Here is a 25,260-nt window from a genome sequence, read left to right on the forward strand (position 1 = left end):
ATGTCACATCTTTGATCTTCTGTTAAAACAGAACGGTCAAATGTTTAAGGTGACAAGCTATTCGAAGTCCCCGTAATCAAGATGGTTGTTGGTTGTGCTCTGTGATTCTATTTACATATTACTGAGATTGGATGTAATTGTCTCTATATGATAATTAAGCTCTTTTAAGTGAAGGAACATTTTGATATATATATATTGGAGTGGAAGTTGTAGGGAACAGACCCCTCTTTGATGCTCTTGGCCCCAAGTAGCATCACAACCACTCCCTTCTTGTAGGTAACACCTCCCGAACCTGGTGGGCAGGTGCCCCAGTGGCGGCGATAATCCCTGCCTTAGGTTGTTCCCATCTATGGCCATCAGAGAATCTTACCCGTCTTTGGGATCTACGCCTCCTGCACACTGAGTTATGGCTCTACTTCACTTGAGCAAAATTATCATAGTTTGTGGTAATGAAATTTTTTTTTTTTTTTTTTTTTTTTTTTTTTAATCGAGGTAATCAAGAACCATCATATCCACTTGGAACATTTAATATTGACATTCAGTGTACTGTTACTTCTGTAGCCGGAGCCATCGGCCCTGTTTTATGGTGGAGGCTAAAATCAGACAAAGAAGCGGTCAAAAATGTCACTTCTATCATTTAAGGTCTGCATTATTATTTTAAAGACTTCTTTAAAATCATTCAGTTTTACTTTTAAAACATTTACAAATTGTCCTCTAAATTTGTCAAATCTGATTTGTTTTAGCTTTTCCACATCTATGAATCTTTTCAACTGAAACACTGTGCTTTACACAGCCTCAGACAACAGCTTTCAGCTGATATTGAATGAGAGAGAGACTCTTGAGGCATTCAGGACTGGTACACTGCATTCTCATAAACTTTTAACTTCAGACTTTATCTACCATCTTTTTCAACTGTAGCCCATCTTAAGGCATCTTTTCCATGAATTACATGTATTGTAATTTAGACATAATATCCACTCCGAATGAGTCTCTGTTGCACTGAAACTGTGGCAGTTTCAGTCACAGCACGTGCCAGATTCAGATAAGCAAACCTGTTTTGGCCAAATCACAAACTTATCTTTTAAAATCAACATTAACAAGCCTTTGTTTAATCAAATGCCTTTTACACATTTTACATTTAGCAACTGTTAATCCTGTAACACTGCTTCTGTTTATTTTATCTTAAAGAAATAATACGAATTATTCTAGTTCTTAATAACAATTTCATTTCAATTTTACTTCAATGTTTTCTCTAGGAGTTTATCAATCTGCTTCTATGATTCACTTTTGAGGCTGCTCCCTGCTTGTGATACATTTTTTTTGATTATCATTATAAATCATTCATTAGATTTGTCTCTCCATATCATCTAAAACCTTATCAAAGCATTTCATTCAAAAACACAATCATCCTTTTAGTGACCGGTACTTTTAAAATATTTTGCAACTCATTTAGTCTTATCCGTAATTTTATGTCAACCGGTACTTTTTATAGTTCTTTCCTTTCAAAAGGAATTCCTTACACTTAAATCTTTCAATCTTCTTACAACTTTCAAAAGTTCCAACTATCAACTTTATTTCTCCCTCATTTACTTTTACAGTCATACAGTGCGCATACAGTCACTGAATGACCCAGCTGACTGCAATAAAACACTCTCTGTTATTCTGCCTTTTATCTTTCTAACAGCTTCACCCTATTTTGCACTTCTGAAACATTGTGTTGTATTCAGGAAATGCAAACAGAGCCACTGATAAGTTCTCTGCATTCTCCCCCACTGTCCCAGCTGCAAATTCAATTACAATAGCCGAATTATAATCTTCATCATATTAACATTGATCTACTTTCTAACCCATATTAACACAGACTTTTCTTTAAATTTGTGTCATTTTGGCACTTTCTTTCTTTGGAGCCAGTTAAGTTATTGTTTATCTTTCTAATTACAATCAAACATTTACTAAACATCATCTGCAAATCTCTTCAGAGCGTGAGCAGAACTGCTTACAGCATTTGCTCTTTTTTTATCTCACTATTTATCAGGACTGTTCAGTTACTCTTCATACAGTATTAAAACTTTAACGTGTCATTAATTTCATCAACACTGGTTTTTAAAAGCTTATTCTTCTATCAAATGGTTAGTTTGCAGATTCAACTTAAATCACAAAATTGTATTATAATTATTCAGTCCTACTTATCTCTACTGTTTCACAGAAAACACAAGATTCTCTAAATCTTCTCAGTCTCTAAATTACACAGACAGCTATCTTAGCCGCTTGCACCTTCAACTCTTGTTACAAAAATATGGCAATCTATTCTTCAATACTCTGTTCTCTTTTCATAACATTAATACAATAAAGCACATTCACATCACTATTATTGGCAGAACATTAATTTTCATAAGCGACACGGAAAATCTAAATATTCTAAATGGGTTTCACAAAGTTTCTGATTAACTTTAGTCACACATGTCTGGGGAAATTATCTCCAACCCATAATTTCCTTTATAAAACAATATATTTCCTTAAATGGCTTAATATCAACAAAATATCCAATCTCTGGACATTTTCTAATTTGATATTATCATCAACAACACTGATTACAAAACAAGTATACATTTAACATCCAGAAGCTGGTTTGAACAAGCAAGCGCTGTTGCTGTACTCCCAGCATAGCTGGACCCTTTAGGTTCAAAAGACAATCGTTTTACTTAATGAAACATTCCTTATCCTTATATCATGCCAATCCCTGTTAATCATACTCAACGCCCCATTTCCATCTAAAACTCACTTTTCGTAAAATTTCAACTTAATTTGACTTAATCAGGCGTTCATAAATAGTTCCATGAACTCTATCGTTCCCTACATATCAGTTCCTTCTGCATCGACTCTGTTCTCTTTTATCTGCTTCTTTCCCATCCAACAATTCACTGTCCGTTCACAGTTTTACACTCATGAACAAACTTCAACAACCCTTTCTGACTAGTAACGGATAAGTTAGCATTTCAGAAAACCCTGTAGGCTACCTTTGTACAATCTCATATGCTCATCATTCACAACACTGCTCAAATCATCAGTCATAACTTTGCTCAAAGTTTCATCAGCCACACATAAAGATTTCCAACCGTTTTTTTTTTTTGTTTGTTTTTTTTTTTTTTTTTTTTTTTTTTTTCATTGCAGGTAGCAGAAAGTAAATCAGCGTATGCATTCGTGTGTGCGTCCTTTACACACGTTTAACACACACATAACAACCATTCTGTTTTCCCTCGTTCTTTTCTATTGATTCTTTTACGACATTGAGTCTTATCTTACTCAAGGTTCCCGCCTCGGGGAAATACATTTACATTTACCACCATCATTATTTCTCCTTTGACAGAAAATTGGTGTATAAAAATTATCTGTTTTACTGTTTGATGATCCCATTTTGGCTGAGTTCCTCTTTTCTGGATTTCACAATTCGACACGTGTCTTACAGAATCTGTCAAACGTCTTCGACAGACCCGATCTTTCCCTTACCCCAAGATCGGTCGGGTGGTTTGTAATTACGTTTCACTCAAAAACTTTCTATAAGCACTTTCCAGCGCTCGATTAATTCTGATTTGACGTGGCTCATCCGTCCACCTAAATCGATTAATAATTTTTTTTTTTTTTTTTTGTTACTAGCACTTTTGAGTGAAACTAATTAATCAATAACTGTGATTCCCCTGAATCTGTGATTCCCCTGAATCACCTGTGGGCTTTCCGTCCACCAACGAGCTAAGTGAGGTAGAAGCTGATCCGAATTCCTCAGATCAATTATTTCCCTTACCCCCAAAAAAATTGTGATTCCCCTGAATCACCTTTCGCCCGTACCAAAAAGCAAAACTCAGCCAATATGGTTCACGTTCACTCACAATTATCAAATTACACTCAACTTCAATAAAACAATTTGCCGTGTCTTACCCAGAGATGCTTTTCTGTTTTTTTTTCTCGCAATCGTCGCGGATTTTTTAATCCTGGTGGGAGTTTTCTTTCACTGGCCCTGAGTGCGGGGTTTTGCCTCTCTCTCTCGTAATCTGTTGAGTTTCTATCTCAAACCGTCGAGGTATGAGACGGCCGCCTGTTGCTGCCGAGGTCGTGCACTTTCCCGTCAAATCCGTTCTCAGGACCAGGAGAAGAAGCGTCCGCACAGGATCCCTCTTCTTGACACCAGCTGTAAAAGCAATTTTTATCTCACTTGGAAAAACAGCATCACAGGTGTAAGACAACACTCAAAAGGCAAAATTGTAATATAGAAGAAAAGGCTTTATTCTTTGAGGAATCTTTTCGCAACCGCAGCCACCCAGATGTGAAACAGAAAGCCTACTGACATAATAAAACTGAGACATTTTATACAGGTTTCTGACATTCTTGACTCCTCCTTTCCCAGTCTCTGTAAATTTCCTTAAAGACATCTAGTATGGACTGGTTCTACCCCCCCCCCTGGGCAGGTCATGCTGTTCTTTGTCCCTGAGAAGCCAAAAGGCCTTCATTTACAATCTAAATGACCTCCTGCTTTCCTCAGGAGGGGGCCTGGGACCCTACTATATGACATCCTGTATTCTTCGACTAAGATTCTTTCTCGTGCCTAGGTGTTTGTTATCTCCCCGGGCTATCTGGTTTATTACATCTGCTCTTTCCTACCCCCAATTCAGCTGTTAGAAATGCTTTTACACACACTCAAATGAAATCAACAAGTTTTAAATGAATGGACACAAGAACAATGAATTTTTCATTAACAAAGGTAACACTCTTCAGAGGATGTCAAACTTTTTGAAATATCTGGCGACACCAGTCCTGATGGCCATATAGCTGGCTACCGAATAAGTCTGGCCGTTTGCATGCTGAACAGACACATAAAAGGAGCTTAGGTAGCACCTTTTTTTAGCTCTTCTGACTCATACTTATCATAATCCGTCACATTTTTTTCTCAATTAGCCAATCTTTGAGAATTTTCATTGCCCATAAAATTATTTTGTGTTAGTTTCGTAGCAGTCATCTTCTATTCTGTCAAGTTCAGACTCATTCAGCTCTTTGAGTCTCATGGTTGTTTGTTCTTCGGAGTGAATTTTTTTTTTTTTTTTTTTTTTTTTTTTAACTGTGGAGTCAGTGGAGTCGTCTGATTCTATCCATTGCTGAAAATAATTGTTTTTACCATATATGTTGAAATTAACTGTAACTCGTGCTGTTTGCCAGAAAGTCAAAGACAGCGGACTGACACATTAAGCATTTAAGCAGTCCCGGTCAAGATGACTCATAGTAACCCGGATGAACGGTGTGTTATACATTTTGGTGGTTGTTATCAGGGAATAACACATGTTGGAATGTCGTGAATGACCAATCAGGATCAAGTATTCCACAGAGCCGTGTAATAATTAGTTGTTAAAATAATGGAATTGGAATAAGACGTTGTTCTTAAAGGGTTAGTTAACCCAAAAATGAAAATTCTGTCAGTAATTACTCACCCTCATGTTGTTCCAACGATGTAAGTCTTTCGTTCATCTTCGGAACACAAATTAAGATATTTTTGATGAAATCTGACGGCTGCATCACTCCTCCACAGGCTTTCAGAGGGACCGAAACTCGTCGGCCCAGAAAAGTTATTAAAAACATAGTTAAAATAGTCCAAGTGACTACAGTGGCTCTACATTACGTTTATCATGCGACGACAATACTTTTTGTGCGGAAAAACAACAAAAATAACGACTTTATCCAACTATTAGTGTTCTTCAATGTGGGCCTCTGACGAGAGTTCACGGGAGCGCCACGACGCATGCGCGAGAACTGAGATTACGGCCTTCTTCTTCTTCGTTCTACAGCGTGCGTCTTCCTCTGCTTATAAACAGACCGTTTTGCGCTTCCGGTAATGTCGGGACGTCATCTTGTACATAGATATCATATTATTATATGATATCTATGATCTTGTACAGTAAATGGCGGTAATACTCCTAAGGAGTGAGCAGCAAGTAACAATAGAAGAAGAAGGAAAATCTCAGTAATCTCAGTTCTCGCGCATGCGTCGTGGCGCTCCCGTGAACTCTCGTCAGAGGCCCACATTGAAGAACACTAATAGTTGGATAAAGGCGTTATTTTTGTTGTTTTTCCACACAAAAAGTATTGTTGTCGCATGATAAACGTAATGTAGAGCCACTGTAGTCACTTGGACTATTTTAACGATGTTTTTAATAACTTTTCTGGGCCGACGAGTTTTGGTCCTTCTGAAAGCCTATGGAGGAGTGACGGAGACAACCGTCAGATTTCATCAAAAATATCTTAATTTGTGTTCCGAAGATGAACGAAAGACTTACATCGTTGGAACAACATGAGGGTGAGTAATTACTGACAGAATTTTTTGGGTGAACTAACCCTTTAATAAAACGTTGACCCCCAGTTTAAGAACCGCTGCTCTAATCTGGTAACATTGATGGCAGAAAAAATATGTGCTCTTGCTTGTCCAGTGTGAAACAGGCGTCAGACTTTAAACTCAGATTATAATAAATTCCTTAATTAATTATTAGGTATTGACATGAGAAATGTGTTGCAAAATCAATGTTGCTAAAAATCTGTTGCAGAGATAAAAATTGGATCAAACTTCTTTTACAGCAGTCAGGCAATTTAAAAATATCTATATATTTTCACTCTTTTATTTTATGATTCTTATTTAATCATATACTTTTTTTTGCAATACTTAACTTTTTTGCAATTATTATTATTATTTTATTATCCAAGGTCAAAAAATATGGAAATATAGCAATGCAGCGTTTTGAAACAACAAAACCTGACCACTAATCTACTCGTAGCCTTTGAACTGCTTTTCCTGAGCAAATCTACTTAACCCTCAAACCCTACTTAACATTTATGTTCTTAGCTAATGTTTTATCATCCAAAAACAACAACGATTGACTAGACAGTTCACATATAGTGTGTGACATGATATAATTTGTTGCTCTAATGTCATATAATGAATATGAAGAAAAATGTAACTGATGCTGTGAAAGAGCTGGATTTAGTTCAGTTACTAAAGATGTCAAGATCAACAAGAGCCAGTTGATGACAGTAGTGCAGGTTATTGATGAAGTGTGGAGATGATGAGCTTTGATTTCTGTTTTCTGTAGAGTTTCCAGTCTCTCTCAACTCCTCCTGAATCTACAGACGTAAATGACAATCCCTTCAGTTCTCTCTCCTCTTTTGATGGATTGAGAGAATATATCCGTCAGCTGAGAGACAAACTGGAGGATTTCTGCAAAGAGGAGCTGAAGAAGATCTCTGACAGAGGTAAAGTCCTGGAGATTCATCAGCTCTCAGAAATGATCCTCCATCATCTCATATCATGTAGAAGATCATATTAGAAATGTCTTAGGAACAGATGCAGGGATCATTTTCTCTCGACATGATAATCACACTCTTCATGTCTGTTGATTTCCACAGTCACTTTCACCAACATTGTTCCCAGAACCAGGAACGACTTCCTACAATGTAAGTCACTAAGAAAACAAGCAGAAAAACTCAATAAGTGTCTTTATGTTCTTCCTGTAGAAGGTGAAAGAAAACATGATAGAAGAGTTTTAGAGTTGATCATGTAAATGATGATTTGCACAGGATATCTGGAAAACTGTACAGAGACACTGCTGATATATTGAACATGAAGAGTTCAGCTATAATAAAAGATCAGACAGATTCATAATTCCTGATTCTGATGTGTTTTCTCTCCATCAGATTCCCATCAGCTCACTCTGGATCTGAACACAGTGAATAAACTCCTCCGTCTGTCTAAGAGGAACAGAGTGATTACTAACACTTACCCAGTTCAGCCGTATCCTGATCATCCAGACAGATTTGATGTGTGTCAGGTGTTGTGTAGAGAGAGTGTGTGTGGACGCTGTTACTGGGAGATTGAGTGGAGTGGTTATGTGTATATATCAGTGTCATATAAGAGCATCAGCAGGAAGGGATCGGGTATTGAGTGTGTGTTGGGATATAATGATCAGTCCTGGAGTTTGTTCTGCTCTTCCTCCAGTTACTCATTCTATCACAATAACATAGAGACTGAACTCCCAGTAAAGTCCATCAGACGTAGAATAGGAGTGTATGTGGATCACATTGCAGGAACTCTGTCCTTCTACAGCGTCTCTGACACAATGAGCCTCATCCACACAGTCCAGACCACATTCACTCAACCGCTCTATCCTGGGTTCAGGGTTTATACTAGATCATCGGTTGATGATGATTCATCAGTGAAACTGTGTTGATGAATCAGAACAGACTGTAGAGAGATTCTACCCATAATGCTTTGAGCTGCATGATAAATCAGTAACAGTGAGAGGTTATAGAGTCTCTTATTATCTCTTCATTACATTAATACTACAGCTGAACTTCTGTCAGTGAAATAACATGTCAGAATAAATGTGTAATCAATCATTATACAGTCAGATCAAGTGTGTGTTTGAGTTACGATGAGTGAAGGTGTGTATTTTCTCAAACTTTATTTGATTTATTACAAATAAATAATTATTTTATTTATTTATTACACAGTCATTCAGTTCTTATTGTAGTGTTACATAAATAATTTTTATATGACTATCAAAATTACCTTTGAATTGAAATGATCACACACAGGATTCATTTAAACTGTTATTGCATAAAATAAATACACTGAACAAAATTATAAACGCAACACTTTTGTTTTTGCCCCCATTTTTCATGAAGACCTAAGACTTTTTCTATGTACACAAAAGGCCTATTTCTCTCAAATATTGTTCACAAACCTGTCTAAATCTGTGTTAGTGAGCACTTCTCCTTTTCCGAGATGATCCATCCACCTCACAGGTGTGGCATATCAAGATGCTGATTAGACAGTATGATTATTGCACAGGACAGGTGTGCCTTAGGCTGGCCACAATAAAAGGCCACTCTAAAATGTCTAAAACTCTAACTTACAAACATTTAACAAACACTGACTTCCACAGTGCACTGCTTCAATGCAGGGCTCTCAAGTGTCACGCATTGAGCGTGACAGTCACTCATTTTGGTCTTTTGTCATGCACTCCTGCCGCACATTGTATTTCTCACGTGGAAAAAATATTTATAATATATTTAATATGCCGCAGCACCCAACATTTCTCTGGCCGCGCCGCTCTCACGGTTCGGCATGATTCAAGCGAAGCGGTCTCCCCTGGAGAAAATAGCACTATTGTATCTGGGTAAGATTTAACGCAACAACCAATGAAAAAAAAGCATATCCTGCAATTGTTGATGTCACTCTTGTCTGTCTTCAAAACTTGAGAGCCCTGTCACTGTAATGATTGATAATAGACAGACATTCTTTACCAAAATGTTGTGATAGCTAGACTTTATTATATTCAATACATTAAAGGTGACATATTATGCCCCTTTTCACAAGATTTAATATAAATCAATGGTGTCTCCAGAATGTGTCTGTGAAATTTCAGCTCAAAATACCCTACAGATAATTTATTATAGCTTGTCAAATTTGCCCCTTTTTGGATGTGAGCAAAAAAGCGCCGACTCAGGAAGAGGTTGCAATTTTTAGACGCACCTGGACGTTTCTGAATGGTTAGTGGATACATTTATGTAGTTGTTGTGGAGTTACATTTATTCATCTCAACGACTTGCATGTCTATGGGGCCAGATCAGTCTAAAAAATAATACATTTACAAAACAAAATTCATAAATGCACAGCACAATTCACATTTACAAAAACCAATTCGTAAATTCAAAACTCAATTCATAAACAAGTAAAAGCATAAATATTTCCCCAAATGCTCACACAAATGCATCTTACCTAAATAAATAAAAAATGTTTACACAAATATGTATTTATAAAGTTTTTTAATTAATTTCCCTCACACATTTATAAATGATGGTACATGCATTTATGGATCGTTGAATCTGCATTTGCAACGTGCGTGGACTGCTTTGAATTTGTGTGTGGTATTTTTGACTTTTTCTTTCCTAGCAGGTTAAGATTCATAAATTTCTTTTTTTGGAGGATGTTCTGTTTAACCAATCGCGGTGAGCTTTTAATCCACCAATCAAAACGCTCTTTACTGAACAGACTTAAGAAGCGCAGTGGAACCAGGGGGGCAGTGTTTCATATTATTTTGAAGTTTCCCCGGGCGCCGCCATTGGCTAGCAGACCATTACCTGCTGTTAGCATCCCATTGACTCCCATTCATTTTGGCGTCACTTTGACAGCGAATAACTTTACATCTGAGGCGTTTAAAGACTCCTTTGGTCCATTATTTATTTCTAAAGAAACATGAAAATGTATAAAAGGCTCCATTACCTTGTATCTTACGTTATGGCCCCGTAGAAGCAGTTTTTGTAAAAATAGGCTAACGATTGCATCATACCCACGCGACTCTCTGTCGCACAGTAGAGAGATTACCGTATGGACAGGAGGAGAAGCTCGCGCGCAATCGGGGGGACGTGGAGGCAAAATGACAAAGTAATTAAATGATGTTTTATAAACAAAGTTCGGGAGGAGCACGTTCAAATAATCAATCCAATATACTCGTCATCAAACAATTATGTCTACCCTAATCAGCATGACAAGAAGTATATATATATCCACTCTGTCAACTCACCTAATATTCCTTGACAGTTTTTCAGCATCCCTCCACCACCCCGACTCCTCACTCTTGGCTCAATCTTTTACAGCCAGGAATACGGGGGGAGTACTCTGGGTTCGGGCCGAATACCGAGCCCGGAGCCCTCTCCTCGGACAGCACGCCAAATACGCATTTATTCTATCTGACTTATTTGTAAGTGTGAACTAGTGAATCAGAATACTTAGCAAAAGTTTCTCCTGCTCCTAGCTCATGGACACTTCCTACTCACACTCTCCATCTCTGCAAGATTCGGAAGGGAATGATTCAGATTTCTCTTGGCACAGCTACTAGAAGACAGACGGGTTGCTCACGTCACATCTACGTCGTCAAGCTCAGTTTGAGTCTGCGCAGTACGCCCGACCATCAGAAAGTTAGTGCTTCTAATTGACTTCACTTGTCTCCGTTGAATCCAATGGGGTCGCTGTGTGTAATACTCAAGGTTAATGACAGACAACATATTCTTCCTGATGCGATCGCCAGGAACACAGCAACAGGAGAGCGTGACACAGGGGCTGAGACAGGCGATCCGTAGTGAGAGTGCAGGTGAAGAATCCGTGGTGAGATCGGCGGTGAACAATCCAGTCCAGTGCAGTGCAGTAGTGATGTTACATATGACACTGAAGCTTCGATGCGCGTATCACATAAGCGACACAATTTGTAGTGAAGCCCCGTATCGAGGCGTGTATTGGTTTGCTAGAGTCACGTGATCGATGACAAACGAAGCCTCACTTTCTGTCCAGTCACATGCGCGTTTCGCTTTGGGTGTCAGAAGGCTCGAACTGCAGATCGTATTTATGTATTTTGAATCTTTTCCCGGAACAGTCAGGGGAAAGCCTCAGTGATTCATGAGGCTTCATTTCCCCATCCCTACAGTGCAGGCAAAACACAAGGGAATAAACAGGAGCAGGCACGCAGACGGGGATTCATCAAACAACGATCTGAAAAACATGAGACGAAAGACAGGGCATTAAATAGGCTGTGATATTACAATCAGCTGCCGCTGATCAGGATGATCAGTCACAACGCCCACATGAAACAATGAATGAACTGAGACACACCCACACACTCACACACACACACACACACACACACACACACACACACACACACACACACACACACACACACGTGAACACACAGACTAGAATGAGACAGCGGATCTACCAACCGTGACAGTTTCTCAACGCTGAAAATGAATGAATAAATAAACGCCTGTTTCTCCAGACTCGCGCTTATCAGTAGGCTAATCCACAAATCACAGCACTTTCATAATCACTAAGCCATAGCAATTTCAAGATTTATAGTTCAGCATTACTTGAGCATTTTATTATTTGCATGACTGAATGATGTCTTCCTCTTTTCTGTGTGACCATGAATAACTTAACGGAGTATTTTAAGATAATCCATGCGATCTGTGTGATCATCGAATCCATAAGATTAAGTTAACTCAACAATCAACTTTCCACATCGAGCCCAGGCCGTTTACCTTCAGGAGTCAGAAGTACCGTGCCCAATTGTCCTCGCTTATGAAATCAGTCAGACGGTGGCCGCAGGAGTGGAAGGGGGATCGAGCGGGAATCTTTATTGGTGTCGATTTTCAGTCTCTTTTTAATGATAGGCCTTAAGCATCTGTCAATCATCCCGCTTGCTATTTGGGGAATGAACCCAGCGCTGTGATTGGTCAAACTCTTCTTCTTTTGCTGTAGCTTGATTTGAGGACAGCGCGTGCACAGAGGCGTCACCAGGTTTTTGTGTAGTTTAGAGTGACAAATCGTACCAGCGTACTTTGAAGTCAAAATGCGTATCCACAACGCAAAATGCGTACAGGTTGGCAGGTCTGTTATTTTTCTATTTTTACCCAAAATGGGGAGATGATAGCGATATGGAGCGCTAAACTCTCTCATGTCAATTAGAGACGTTTTGACTTGATAAAACATGAAGACAAACACATGATAGCGATAATATATCTGTGTTCATCAAGCTATCTCAGGTATTTTCATAAGAATGATGATATGTCTTTAAAGGTATAGTTCACCCAAAAAGGAAAATAAGCCCATGATTTACTCACCCTGAAGCCATCCTAAGTACATGGCATTCTTCTTTCAGACGAATACAATCAGAGTTATATTAAAAAATGTCCTGGCTCTTCCAAGCTTCATAATGGCAGTGAATGGCTGGAGAAAATTTAAAGCCCAAAAAAGTGCATCCATCCATGATAAAAGTGCTCCACTTTTACTCCAGGGGGTTGATAAATGCCTTCTGAAGAGAAGCCATGCATTTGTGTAAGGAAAATACCCATAGGGCAATTCCGTGCAAAACTGTCACATCCATAAGACCAACCCAATGCCATGGTATTTAGTTGGCGTTATGGATGTGACAGTTTTGCGTGGAATTGCCCCATATTTAAAACTTTATAAACTATAATCACTAGCTTCCGAAAGATGGCAAGCAGTAACAGTAACAGATGGAGAGTAACAGCATGTTTACTTTAAAAGGATAACATGAAGTGTGAATTTGTTCTTCTTCTAAAGGTTATGAAACAAATGAGGATTCAGTCACTGCAGGAAAAAACGATTTAAAGTATGATGCAGTTGTTTCCCCTCACACATATAGTTGATAATACAATTAAGGTTTTGAAAGGCATTGTCATCGGAGGTGGAATCAGCTGCGAGAGCTCTCATAGAAGTTTTAGCCAGGGACCTGTCTCTATGTTCGTCAAGAGCAGAGAACAGCACAACAGTATCCATTGTAGGGCCCAAAATAAAAACTGGTGTCTGTTTTCTTCACTGCTGACATTGGTAAATTCTGAAACAATATCAGCTGAAGATGTCACTTTGAAGTTTTTCGAGCCGGGGCACACCTTCATGAGCGCTGACAGCTTTCACCATGGTGTGGAACAAGAAATGAGGCACAGACCTGGAGGAGTGGTTTTTGATTTTGTTGACTTTTTGTAAGTGGTGGCCAATTTCAACTCTAGGAAAGTGGAGGTGGTGGAGTTGAAGAATGATAACATCAGGGCATGGATGGATGGCCATTCTGCAGCCAAGACTAGAAAAATGCCCAGGGTGGCTGAACTCAAAGTGGTTCAACTGCGACGTGGGTCAAGGTCCATATTCGTGAAGAAATCCCATGGGGAGGGGGACTTCATAGAGCTGCACTTCCTGCAGAAGAAGTTCAATCCCTGTATACCAACCACCTTGAGGCCTCAAGACTGGGGTATGGAAGGAGGCCAAGAAGAAGGAGATCCTAAAGAATCTTGTTCCCTTCATGCTTCCTAGCAGGAGGTTTTTCTGGAGCTCCTTGGCGGTCAGAAACCTCAATGAGGTTGAAGAATAGGGATAAATTAAGGACTAAATTCCGGACTCTTGTGATTTTTTTTTCTCTCTCTCTCTCTCTCTCTCTCTCTCTCTCTCTCTCTCTCTCTCAATTCAATTCAATTCAAATTCAAAATGAGCTTTATTAGCATGACTGTGTAACACAATGTTGCCAAAGCATCAACATATTATATATAAATAATAAAACAAATAAAACATATATGTATAGATCATGTCATATGTAGCATAGTAAATATAAATAAATAGATAAATAAACACAATCTATCCTAATAAAAGAATAAATACAGTGGGTCTCTCTAGAGAATTAGCTGACTCTGGCGTTGTGAATAGCTAACACATATTTAGCCGCGAGTGCAGCTGTACTATCATCTTCTCCCAGTAAGAAGAACATTTTCTCAGTGTCACTCAGTTCAGAGAACGATGGAATCAAGATTTCAAATCTGGGCAGAAAGGTTTCTCTTATACTGGAGTATTTAGAGCAGAAGAGCAGAAAGTGTTCCTCATCCTCGATGTGCTGTAGGTCACAGTGTCTACAGATCCTCTGCTCTCTCTCTGTCCATGTTAGTCTACGTCTTCCTCTCTCTATCTCTAGATCATGGTCACTTAATCTGTATTTGGAGAGGATTTGTCTTTCTTTAAAATGTTTAATAAATAGATAACTGGCCAATTTAGTGGTTCTATTGAGGGTCGAGTAACATTGAAGTTTATTCTGGAGGGCAAAATGTGCTTTTAGTGCTTCATCATGGGTGTCTTTTAGATGTTTGTGGATTTGGTTAATGATAGGTTTGGGGTTGATAGGGAGTATATTCTGATGGACGAGTTGGAGAGCGAGTGTGTTCAGAGGATGAGGTTCTGCTGAGGTTTCATTGGCGAGGAGGGCTTTATATTGCACTGACTCTGGGTCAGACTGATGGAGATGATGCCAGAACTGAACACATCTCTTCTGGATCTCGATGTTCAGCGGGTACAGGCCCAGCTCAGCCCTGCAGGCGGCAGTGGACGTGTTTCTGTGAACCCCGAGAATATTTTTGCCAATTTCCAATTGTAATTTTTCTACTGATGTTTTATCCCAATTTTTACAATTTAGTACTGGTCCCCAAATTTCACATCCATATAAAATTATTGGTTTTATTATTGAATTATATAATTTTATCCAGGTTTTAATGGGTAATTTTAAGTGTCCACATCGTGACTTTATAGCATAGAAAGCCCTCCGAGCCTTTTCACCGAGTGTTTTCACAGCCAGACCGAAGCGTCCCGAAGCGCTGATGTCGATGCCCAGATAGCTGTAGCTAGAGCTGTGCTGCAGGACATGACCTTTATACAGTAACTGGTGTTTGTGTGCCTGAGATCGGGCTTTCTTCTGAAACACCATGACTCTGGTTTTGTCCAGATTGACGGTCAGGGCCCAGTCGTGACAGTATTGTTCCAGCAGGGACAGGCTCTGCTGAAGGCCCTCAGGTGTGCGGGACAGCAGGACCAGATCATCCGCGTACAGCAGACATCTGACCTCTGACCCCTGTAGAGTGAGGCCAGGCGCAGTAGAGCTCTCCAGCGCTGATGCCAGATCATTGATGTAGATGTTGAATAGAGTCGGGCTCAGACTGCAGCCCTGCCTCACTCCACGGCCCTGCTGGAAGAACGCGGTTCTGTGGTTACCGATCTTCACCGCACTTTTGCTATTGGTGTACAGAGATTTTATAATGTCCAATGTTTTTCCGCCGATGCCAATTTGTAGGATTTTGTACAATAGACCATCATGCCAAATTGAATCAAATGCTTTTTTAAAGTCTACAAAACATGCGAATATTTTCCTTTGTTTGTTGTTGATGTTCTTGTTGATTAGAGTGTGGAGAGAATAGATGTGGTCGGATGTGCGATGTTTTGGTAAAAAGCCAATCTGAGCTTTATTTAAGATGTTGTGTGCTGAGATGTGTGAGACGATGCGTCTGTTGATGATACTGCAGAACAGTTTTCCCAACACACTGCCCACAGTGTGGTCGAATCGATCACCGCTCTTAAATATGGGGGTGATGAGTCCCTCAGACCAGATCTCAGGGAAGTGTCCAGACCAGAACACCAGATTAAATAATTTGGCTAGAGTTTGAATCATGCTGGGACTGCTGAGTTTAAGCATTTCATTATTAATGTGATCTTGTCCACATGCTTTCTTTAATTTAAGATTTTTAATATGTTCTAATATTTCAGATATTGTTATTGATTTATCTAATGGATTTTGATAATTCTTAATAGTTTTTTCCATGTCTTCTAAAGTTTTCTTTATTCTACTCTGAGGTTGGTTGAGGTCAGCCGGCTCAATTTTTTGATACAGATTTTCGAAGTAAGATTTCCAGATTGTGCCATTCTGGAGTGATATCTCTAATTTGGGTTTTTCGAGTTTTTTATATAAGGTCCAAAAAGTGTTTTGATCTATTGAATCGTCAATTTCTTCAATTTTAGTTTGAAAATATTTTTCTCTTTTTTTCCACAGAAGTGTTTTGTACTTTTGCAGACAGTCTGAGTAAGAAAGCCGTAATGTCTGGCTGGACGGATCTTTGTGCTTTTTGTTAGAGAGTCTCCTGAGTTCTTTTCTGAGACCGGCACATTCATCATCGAACCAGACATCCTTTCTCTTTCTCTGTTGACTGGTTGTTTGCTTGGTTTGCTGTTTAATATTAGATAGAGTTATCAATGTTATGAATATGTAATTTAAGTTTTTTGTTGCTAAATTCATTCCATTAATATCTAAGGTGAAATCAGTGGACATAAAGTCACCTAGCATTTTTAATATAGTAGGATTGTTCATATTTTCTCTGAATTGTTCTGAGTTGGATTGATTCCACTTGAGTTTCTGTTTCAGAGGAAACAGTTTTTCAGGTTCAGGTGGAGAAGGGTTAGTTATTCCACACAGGGCTTTCAGATAAAGCACAGTTTGGCAGTGATCGGACATCGGGAGCTGAGGTCTGACTGTGAAGGCATTAATAAAGCTTTGATCAATATCTGTTATTGAATAATCAACCACACTGGTTCCTAATCTGGAGCAATAAGTGAATCTACCTAATGTATCTCCACGAGTTCTGCCGTTAATAATGTACAATCCTAAACCTTTACAGAGTTTCAACATGTGTTTTCCACTAATGTTCACTGAGGTATCATAGCTGTTTCTCGGTGTGATATTCGATGAGGGATGAAACGTGGTGTCATTGGGGATGTGGTCATTATCTACAATATTTACATAATCAATTTCTCGCCCTGTTCTGGCGTTTAAGTCTCCGCAGATGAGGATGTTTCCTCTGGACTGAAAGTGTAAGATGTCAGTCTGTAATGTTGGGAAGCTTTGCTCTTCGTAATAGGGAGAGTCATGAGGTGGAATATAGACTGCACAGAGATAAAGATTAGACTGATATATGACGGATTTCACTTCAAGCCAAATGGATGATTTTCCAGTTTTAGCAACTTTAATCAAATGTTTTAAATCGTCTTTGTGCCATATAAGTATTCCACCTGAGTCTCTGCCACATTTAATTTTAGAATTTTTTGATGAAGGAACAATAATTTCCTTGTATCCTATTGGACAATGTAAGGTCTCATTACTACGACACCACGTCTCATGAAAGATACAGATGTCCATGTCTGTTACACTGCTGAGTAAGTCTTGGTCTGCAGTCTTATTACCAAAAGTAGAAGAGTGCAGACCTTGTATATTCCAACAACTGATTTTAAATGATTTCATGGATAGGTGTATGTGTGTGTGCGATGCTGGTTATGTCCTCAGTCTGGAGCAGATGACGTTCAGTAGATGTCGTATCTGGTTGAGTTCAGCAGCTGCAGGGTTCTGTGGTTGTTGAGCGGCCGCTGCGTAGCTCTTGTGTTGTGATGGAGGTTTCGGCGGCCGGTCTGGGCTCTGCTGGAGGACGATGGCTTCTCTGTGCTGTGTAGCTCTTGTGTAGTGATGGAGGTCCGGTGGGCTCTGCTGGAGGACGATGGCTTCTTGGTGGCTGAGAGCCTCGCCTGTTATCGGAGTTTCTGTTGTTTCTTGCTGTGTTTCCAAGGGCTGTGCTTTTCAGCACTCTGGCGAAGACTTTCACTCCTTGTTTATTGAGATGTACATAGTCATACATATGATGAGGCTGTATGTCTTTGTGATGGGCGAGATGAACATTAGGGATGAGTGCGCAGCTTCTGGAGAGTTCCACATTATTCCCGTGGATCACATGGATCGGCACATCAGTCCGTGGCAGCAGTGTGGACAGAGTTACTCTTGCGTCTGGGAAGCGATGTGATGCTCTGATCGCCACCTCTCTCATCATCGGAGCCACACGGCCCTTCATGGCCCTTAAATCATTCGTCCCTGTGTGGATTACGATGTGCTTATAGTTTTCATGTTTACTCTCAGACAGGATCTGAAAAGCACTTCTTGTGTTTGGGCACCAGATTTTCTTGGCTCTCATGTTTGGTAGTAGAAATCTCTCATTGACATATTTCCCATTAGAGTCCGTCAGGATAAGAGCATGTGTTTCTCCCGGGTCCTGTGCAGAGTAGCTGTGGATCTGGGGTGCTGGATCAGTCGAGCAGTGAGGCTCTTCTTCCACTGGCAGCTGTTCAGGTTGAGGGTTTTCCATGAGCATCTCTGGACGAGTCAAGGGTTTGGCAGAAGACTCTTTAGGTGCTGAAACAGAATCGAGTCTTTCTTTCAGATCTGTGATGAGTTCGTCTTTGGTGTGGAGTACTGACTTCAAGGCCGATAACTCCTCCTGCATTTCTTTTCTAACTTCCGTTAGTTGTCTTCCTAAAGTTGATTTTACTTCCTTTAGTTCATCTTTGGTTTTCTGAAGTTCTTCTGTCATTTCTTCTCTGTGTCTCTGCAGAGATTCAACTTCTTGTTTTAAGTTATTTATGTCAATTGTCACTTGTTCCATGTTGTCTTTCAGGTGGGATAGTAGTTCTTTTATCTCCACGACTTCTACTTCCAGAAGTGAAAAGTTGTCTTTCATTCTTGACATTGGAGATGGGATCGCAGTTTCTGAAGTCACTGTCGTCTTTTGAACTGATATTCCAGGGGAGGGAACAATGTTCATATTCTTGTCCACTTCATCAGACAGTGCCAGCTTTTTTATTAATTCAAAATCTTCAATGAAGACCTTGAGAGCAGACTCTGATCCCTGGATGATGACAGTGCCATTTTGGTATAAGTTCAGGGTCAAAAATCTTGTTTCATAATTTTTTTCAGCATCTTCAAATGCTAAGATCTGTCTGCCTTTACAGATGCCTCTTTTTTTGGTAAAGGTGAGATGTTGACAGAAGGCAGTGTGCCATAAAGGGCTGTGTTCAGTGTAAAAGAGCAGGTTGTTCATGGCACTGTGGTCCTGTTGTTCAGCAAACAGTGTGTCGGGCCTCTCCTTCATCTGCTTGTGTCTGAGCATCAGCCTGGAGGCCTCAGAGCTCTTCTGAGGGTAGATGAAGGGCCGGGGCCAAGATGATGCGCTGGCCATCATTGATTTGGAATGTAAACAGTCAACTGAAATAACTGCTACTGTTTTGAATTGTTTTTGTTTATCATCTCCCAGTGGAGATATAAAACTGGTAAAAATGAGTAAATAAGCCAAAAATGGGGAAAATATTACTTTCACTGATTTCTTTAAAATTCCAGTTGTGTCCAAAATGTCCAAGAATGTTTTTTCTGTGCTGTTCTTTCAAACAGGAATCAAGCAAAAGTCCAGAGAGATAAATAGCACTGTCTATTCAAAATGTTTTTACCTCTATTTCCTCCAAGTTTTCTTATAGCTGTTGCTGTTGTTGTCTTTTTTTGCTTGATGTTATCCTCTGCAACATGTGTATCCGCTTCTGCAGAGGTTATCCTGTGATCAGCTTCTCTTGAACTTTTCCTCAAATTTAGGTGTGACAGTGTAAAAAAAAAAAAAAAACTGTCCAGATTCAACAAAATCTTTGTTTAGATGTTGTCTAGATGTTGTTGTATGTTGAATCCTCTCTTTTCATTAGCTTGTTAGCAAATAAATCTTATTTTTCTTGCAATTTATCTCTCTCTCTCTCTCTCTCTCTCTCTCTCTCTCTCTCTCTCTCTCTCTCTCTCTCTCTCTCTCTCTCTCTCTCTCTCTCTCTCTCACACACACACACACACACACACACACACACACACACACACACACACACACACACACACACACACACACCCAAAATACCATCAACATTTTTCATTTTATTCACCTCTTAACATTCTTTCGTTTCTTTTTCTTCTTAAAGGAGAACTCCGGTCAATTTTAACATTGAGCTCATTTTATTGTACATTTGGAGTGCTGTCAATACAGAGAACAACGACAAAAATCGGTGTTGCCTACACCGAGTTATTCTATTTTTAAAATCTGCACCCTGTTGACTTCAATGGGGCAAGTTTTAAACCTGCTTTTAGCCTCTTAACATCCTTGATGTGTCATTACAAGTGCACAGAAAATGTGAGTGATTCCTTCAGAGTGAACACGAGTGAATCTGACTGCAGTAGATGTGAAAGATATGTATAAAAATGATGTTAAAGTAGTCGATTGCCGAGTTCACGTCCGTGATCATAGGTAACTAAACCTATGCGCGTGAACTCGGCAATCGACTACTTTGGACTTCAACCGAAAACAGGATGTAAACACAGATATTTGCGCTGGTTTAAATAACATAATTTTTATACATATCTTTCACATCTACTGCAGTCAGATTCACTCGTGTTCACTCTGAAGGAATCACTCACATTTTTCTGTGCACTTGTAATGACACATCAAGGATGTTAAGAGGAATAACTCGGTGTAGGCAACACCAATTTTTGTCGTTGTTCTCTGTATTGACAGCACTCCAAATGTACAAAAAAATGAGCTCAATGTTAAAATTGACCGGAGTTCTCCTTTAATTTAATACATTTCTTAAAATCAGTTTGTTGTTAGACTCCCTTCTTTGTAAAATGTCAAACTGACTATATCAAGACAATCAATCCTAATCACATCAAATTTGAGAGCGAGAACTGTAGTCTGTACATGCATGTGGTACTAAATACATTTTCCATTCTGTCCAGTAAAATGTATTAATACAGAGTTTTTTTCATTAATTCTGGAAAACATACACACAATGTCATCAGATATAAGCATATTCCTATAAGTTTTGTCAGAATAGGGTGAATGGTATTTGAGAAAGATATATTCATATACTACATATTACTGGCATAGCCAAATCAAACCTTTCAAATTTAAGAAATATTTGTGGAAGGTTACTTTAACCTCTTAAAGTGTTATTTTACTTAAATTAAGTACAACGATAACGTTTTAAAATGATCCAGTACAGTTGTAGCCTTCTCATTATTTTTTATTTTGTAAAATTCTATTGATGTAATATTAAGCCTAATTAGACAGAACTCACTAAATTTTATTTTAAGGCTACCATTGTTATCATAGAAATGTTTGTATAGAGTGATAAAAGTCAAAATGGTCAATAAATTAGAAGTTAAGGTATTTTGCCTTTGTATGACCCATTATTGTTTTGCGGATAATGCAAAGGCAGATTACAGTAACTTCCGAATAAGAGTCAAAGGTCAAGTTTGAGCTAATTTTTTTTTAATGTAGATAAATATATTCATTATGACAACTACTTGGCAAATTTTCTGTATCCTACCTATCATACAATTGGCTGGACAACAAAAACAACTTTAAAGTCATTTTTCTCAGTTTCACACTCTGGTGAGTTAAAGTCTTTTGTCTTTGTAGGGCAGTATAGCATTTATAATCAGAGTTGTCAAAAGAATTCACATTCATTGCTCAGGTAGAAGTATAGATACTAGGGTTTAAGAAGACTTCTGTAGAAGTTGAAGTATCAATATGCCCATTAAAAATGAACGCATTTAGTACAATGCAAATATATTAAAGAACCATATATGTTAATTACTGAGCATTAACGTGTTTCATGGAGCGGAAGATGTGATGACTAGTTGCCTATAAGTATTGTAATGGTGCAAAGTGTTGCCAGATTGGGACGGTGATTTCCAGCCCAAAAGCTCACCAAAACCCGCCCACTCCAAGAAAAAAACGCCCAAAATGTTACTGCCAAAATAATGTGATGATAATTTTTATTACCACGTCATTAAAGCACCATTTTTATCTCCTTAAAACAAAACGATGATAAAATAAAATAAACAAACTTTCCAGGAAAACGGAGAATTAGCAAATATGACTAAAATGTCCAGGTGGACACTGTCAAAACGGCAATCAAGAAATTAACCGATGACTTTAACCCTCGAGAGTACACACTGCAGAACACAACGCAGAATTTAGCAGTCAAAACTGATTCATCGTTGATTCAAACCTTTTTCAGCAGCTGTCAGGGTCGAGTAGAGTGCATGCAGTCTGGATGGTGTAATAGTTGCAGTTGTCTGGTTAGACTAGTGTGCACATGACCATGGACAGGAGTTGTCCCATATTCGATTTCAATTCAAGTCATTCAACTGCCCAGTTAACACAGAGCGTTCCCCTAACGTTCCCGTTTTTAGATTTGTTTTTATAACCTAAAGAGAACGTTCCCAGAATGTTCCCTGCAGGTTATTTTTGGTTAAATGAGTTGATGCAGAAATTAATTAAATCAATTGATGAACTGATTAAAATAAATTGATAAAGCACGCTAAAAATGTAACTGTTCACAGCAGCTGAAAACAAACCAAATTTGAAGTGTACAAACTTCTACAGGCCTCCAGAGAAATCAAGTGTTTGCACAATTTAAAGATTTAAATTGTGTTAAAAATATTCACCCAAACTGTGATCAGTTAGTTCCACAAGCCAGAGAAAATATTACAGAACCATTATCAGGCCGCAGAGGGCGCTCATGCACAATGTTTTTATTGTTTAGTTGTAAGCAATTTCCGGGAATGCTGCATTCAGGTTCTTGAAGCAAATTACTAGACAACTGACTAATTGAATTCAGTTAGATTGGGGCAAGGGCGTAGGTTTGGCCTCAGCTTTGGTGGGGACATTCCCCCCGGAATTATTTTGTTGTAAGATACCAGTGCTTTAATGCGATTTCAGACTGTTGGCAATACAGAATATCACAATACAGAAGTGAATCTACTTCATCTTATTATATTGTATCCTGACCCCAATACACCATCCTGTATACTGTCCCTAAAGAGCTAGTATAACTGTATAATCTCAAAAATGCACTCTCAAAAAATTAAAATAAAAACCTGAGACTGTGTAATGCTGAACAACCAAACGTTTTATTAACATAAATTATTAAAGTGTAAGTTGCAGGTTAACCACCACAGCCAATTAATGTGTAAATTAAAGTGCTCTATATGTATACATTTAATTATTTCTGTCTTAAAATGCGTTAAAATAACATTTATTGGGGTTTCTTCAAAGGTAGCGTGTTTTTTCAGTTACTGGGTGATGACGTCACAAGAGGAACTCGCAACCCATACTCTGCTAGATTCTTACTGTATTATGGCTATTTGGAGAACGACTGAGGATGCGGAAAACCATCAAATTCTTTATGGACCACAGCCCTACAATTTTTAACTGGTCAGGCAGTTAGAGGGGATCATGGCACTCAAAGAGTTATTAATGCTTGGTGTGAGGAGAATGAGTGGTTTAGCCAGGTGTCCTGGTGAGTAACGTTAGCTACGTTAGAGCTAGTCTAGCCTGGTGCAAACTTAACCCGGATAATATAACGGAACAAGCAAGTCTTTTCAAAATATTGCCGTCATGTAGAATAGCAAGGAGGGATAACGACTGAAGACATTATTTACTTACAGTAAGTCAGTCCAAATCAGAGCTGTAGAGAAGCACACACTGCACAGGCACCAATCGCTAGTCTCATCGACGCCTCAAACGTCATGTAATACCCTTCCTCAATCCATGCGTTATCAATTTCTTATGATTTAAATTAGCGATGTTTATTGTCAGAAAAGAAAAAGAGAGATCGATGTCCCCATCACTGTGTTTGTGTGGGCTATCTATCAGCAGTGGAGAGTATGTGCTGCCGTGAGGTGAACGCGTTTTGTTTAGTGGAACAGCTCGACCTGCGACCGGCTGATCTGACGTGCCTGAACCCGTTTGTTTTGCGAATAGCTTATTCTCATTTCAGGCAGGATCACGGTCCCCTTGAAGTCAGCACACACGAGTATGTTTACAATGGAGTTATTTTATCCATAATTTAACAAATAAAACATACAACCAACTTTTCTGAAGTTATGTTAGGCGAATATAGCTGCTAGCGTACGGTAACTCTACTAGTGAGTTCCTCTTATGACGTCACGCCCCATCTAGTGGAAGGGAGTGGGAGCGGTTAAAACCACTGTTAAAAGTGCCAACTTTTCATATTATATCAGCATTTTGGTATAAAAAACAATGGTGGGCGGTTCTTATCTTTATGTTTAATAAACACATTGCATTACTTCGTGAAAAATTTAACCTGCAACTTACACTTTAAATAATGAACAAATGAATAAAATACACACGTGGTATCATAGTATGCATTCAACACAACAAATCCATTATTATTATCTATTATTATTATTATCAATGATTACAATATTCCATTTATACTAAAATTGTATCTACTATTCTATATCAAATTCTATTGATATATTCTATTCTTAAATATTAAATTCTTAGGCTACACTCACTCACAAATACATTACATACATAGAATGTAGAAACGAAAAATGTCTCAGATCCACTGTTTATGTTGACTGCAAGATTCTAAGTTAAGGTCAGCTAATTAACATTCAGTGACTTGCTAACGTAGCATTATATCATGATAGTGCGACTTCTATGAGTCTAGTGCTGTGCTGCACAGCCTAATCAATACTCTTAACCTTAGTTGAAAGATTGCTGCTGCTAGGTTTAACTGTAACAACATCCTGGGTAACACATACTATCACCAATACTATTTTCCACAGTAGAATCTGCATTTGAAAGCCTGGTCAGTCACTACTACTGCTAGTTTATTTGTGTGGCTAGTTATTTTGCCTACTTACACTCTGCTTTATGAAAAAGCTTCGTATGTCCCCTTTCTTCTTCTTGGGTGGCATAGCTGATCTATCTACAAAGTACAAAAAGTGGCAAAAAACGGAATATTAAAATGTTTTACTCTGGGCTTTGTATGTGGCAGAGAGACAGCCCTGGTAACTAAGGGCTTACCGTCGGCGTCGTCGACACGCGCGCGAGCACACACACACACACACACACACACACACACACACACACACACACACACACACACACACACACACACACACACAC

General features: G+C 38.9%; 1 protein-coding gene across 4 annotated transcripts in view; it reads left to right on the plus strand.

The window, feature by feature from the left end:
- The window catches only part of LOC308689651 (tripartite motif-containing protein 16-like), a 113,931-nt gene extending 105,256 nt beyond the window's left edge, over nucleotides 1-8,675 (plus strand). For all 4 annotated transcript variants that reach the window (XM_081363480.1, XM_081363482.1, XM_081363479.1 and 1 more), the window contains 3 exons: nucleotides 7,125-7,284; nucleotides 7,438-7,485; nucleotides 7,726-8,675. In XM_081363480.1, the coding sequence (XP_081219606.1) occupies nucleotides 7,125-7,284; nucleotides 7,438-7,485; nucleotides 7,726-8,258 (741 nt within the window). In that variant the 3' untranslated portion in view covers nucleotides 8,259-8,675. The remainder of the gene's footprint in view (nucleotides 1-7,124; nucleotides 7,285-7,437; nucleotides 7,486-7,725) is intronic.
- The last annotated feature ends 16,585 nt before the right edge of the window (nucleotides 8,676-25,260 follow it).

This window comes from Scardinius erythrophthalmus (assembly GCF_964197995.2).
Source record: "Scardinius erythrophthalmus genome assembly, chromosome: 4".
Classification (NCBI taxonomy): Eukaryota; Metazoa; Chordata; class Actinopteri; order Cypriniformes; family Leuciscidae; genus Scardinius; species Scardinius erythrophthalmus.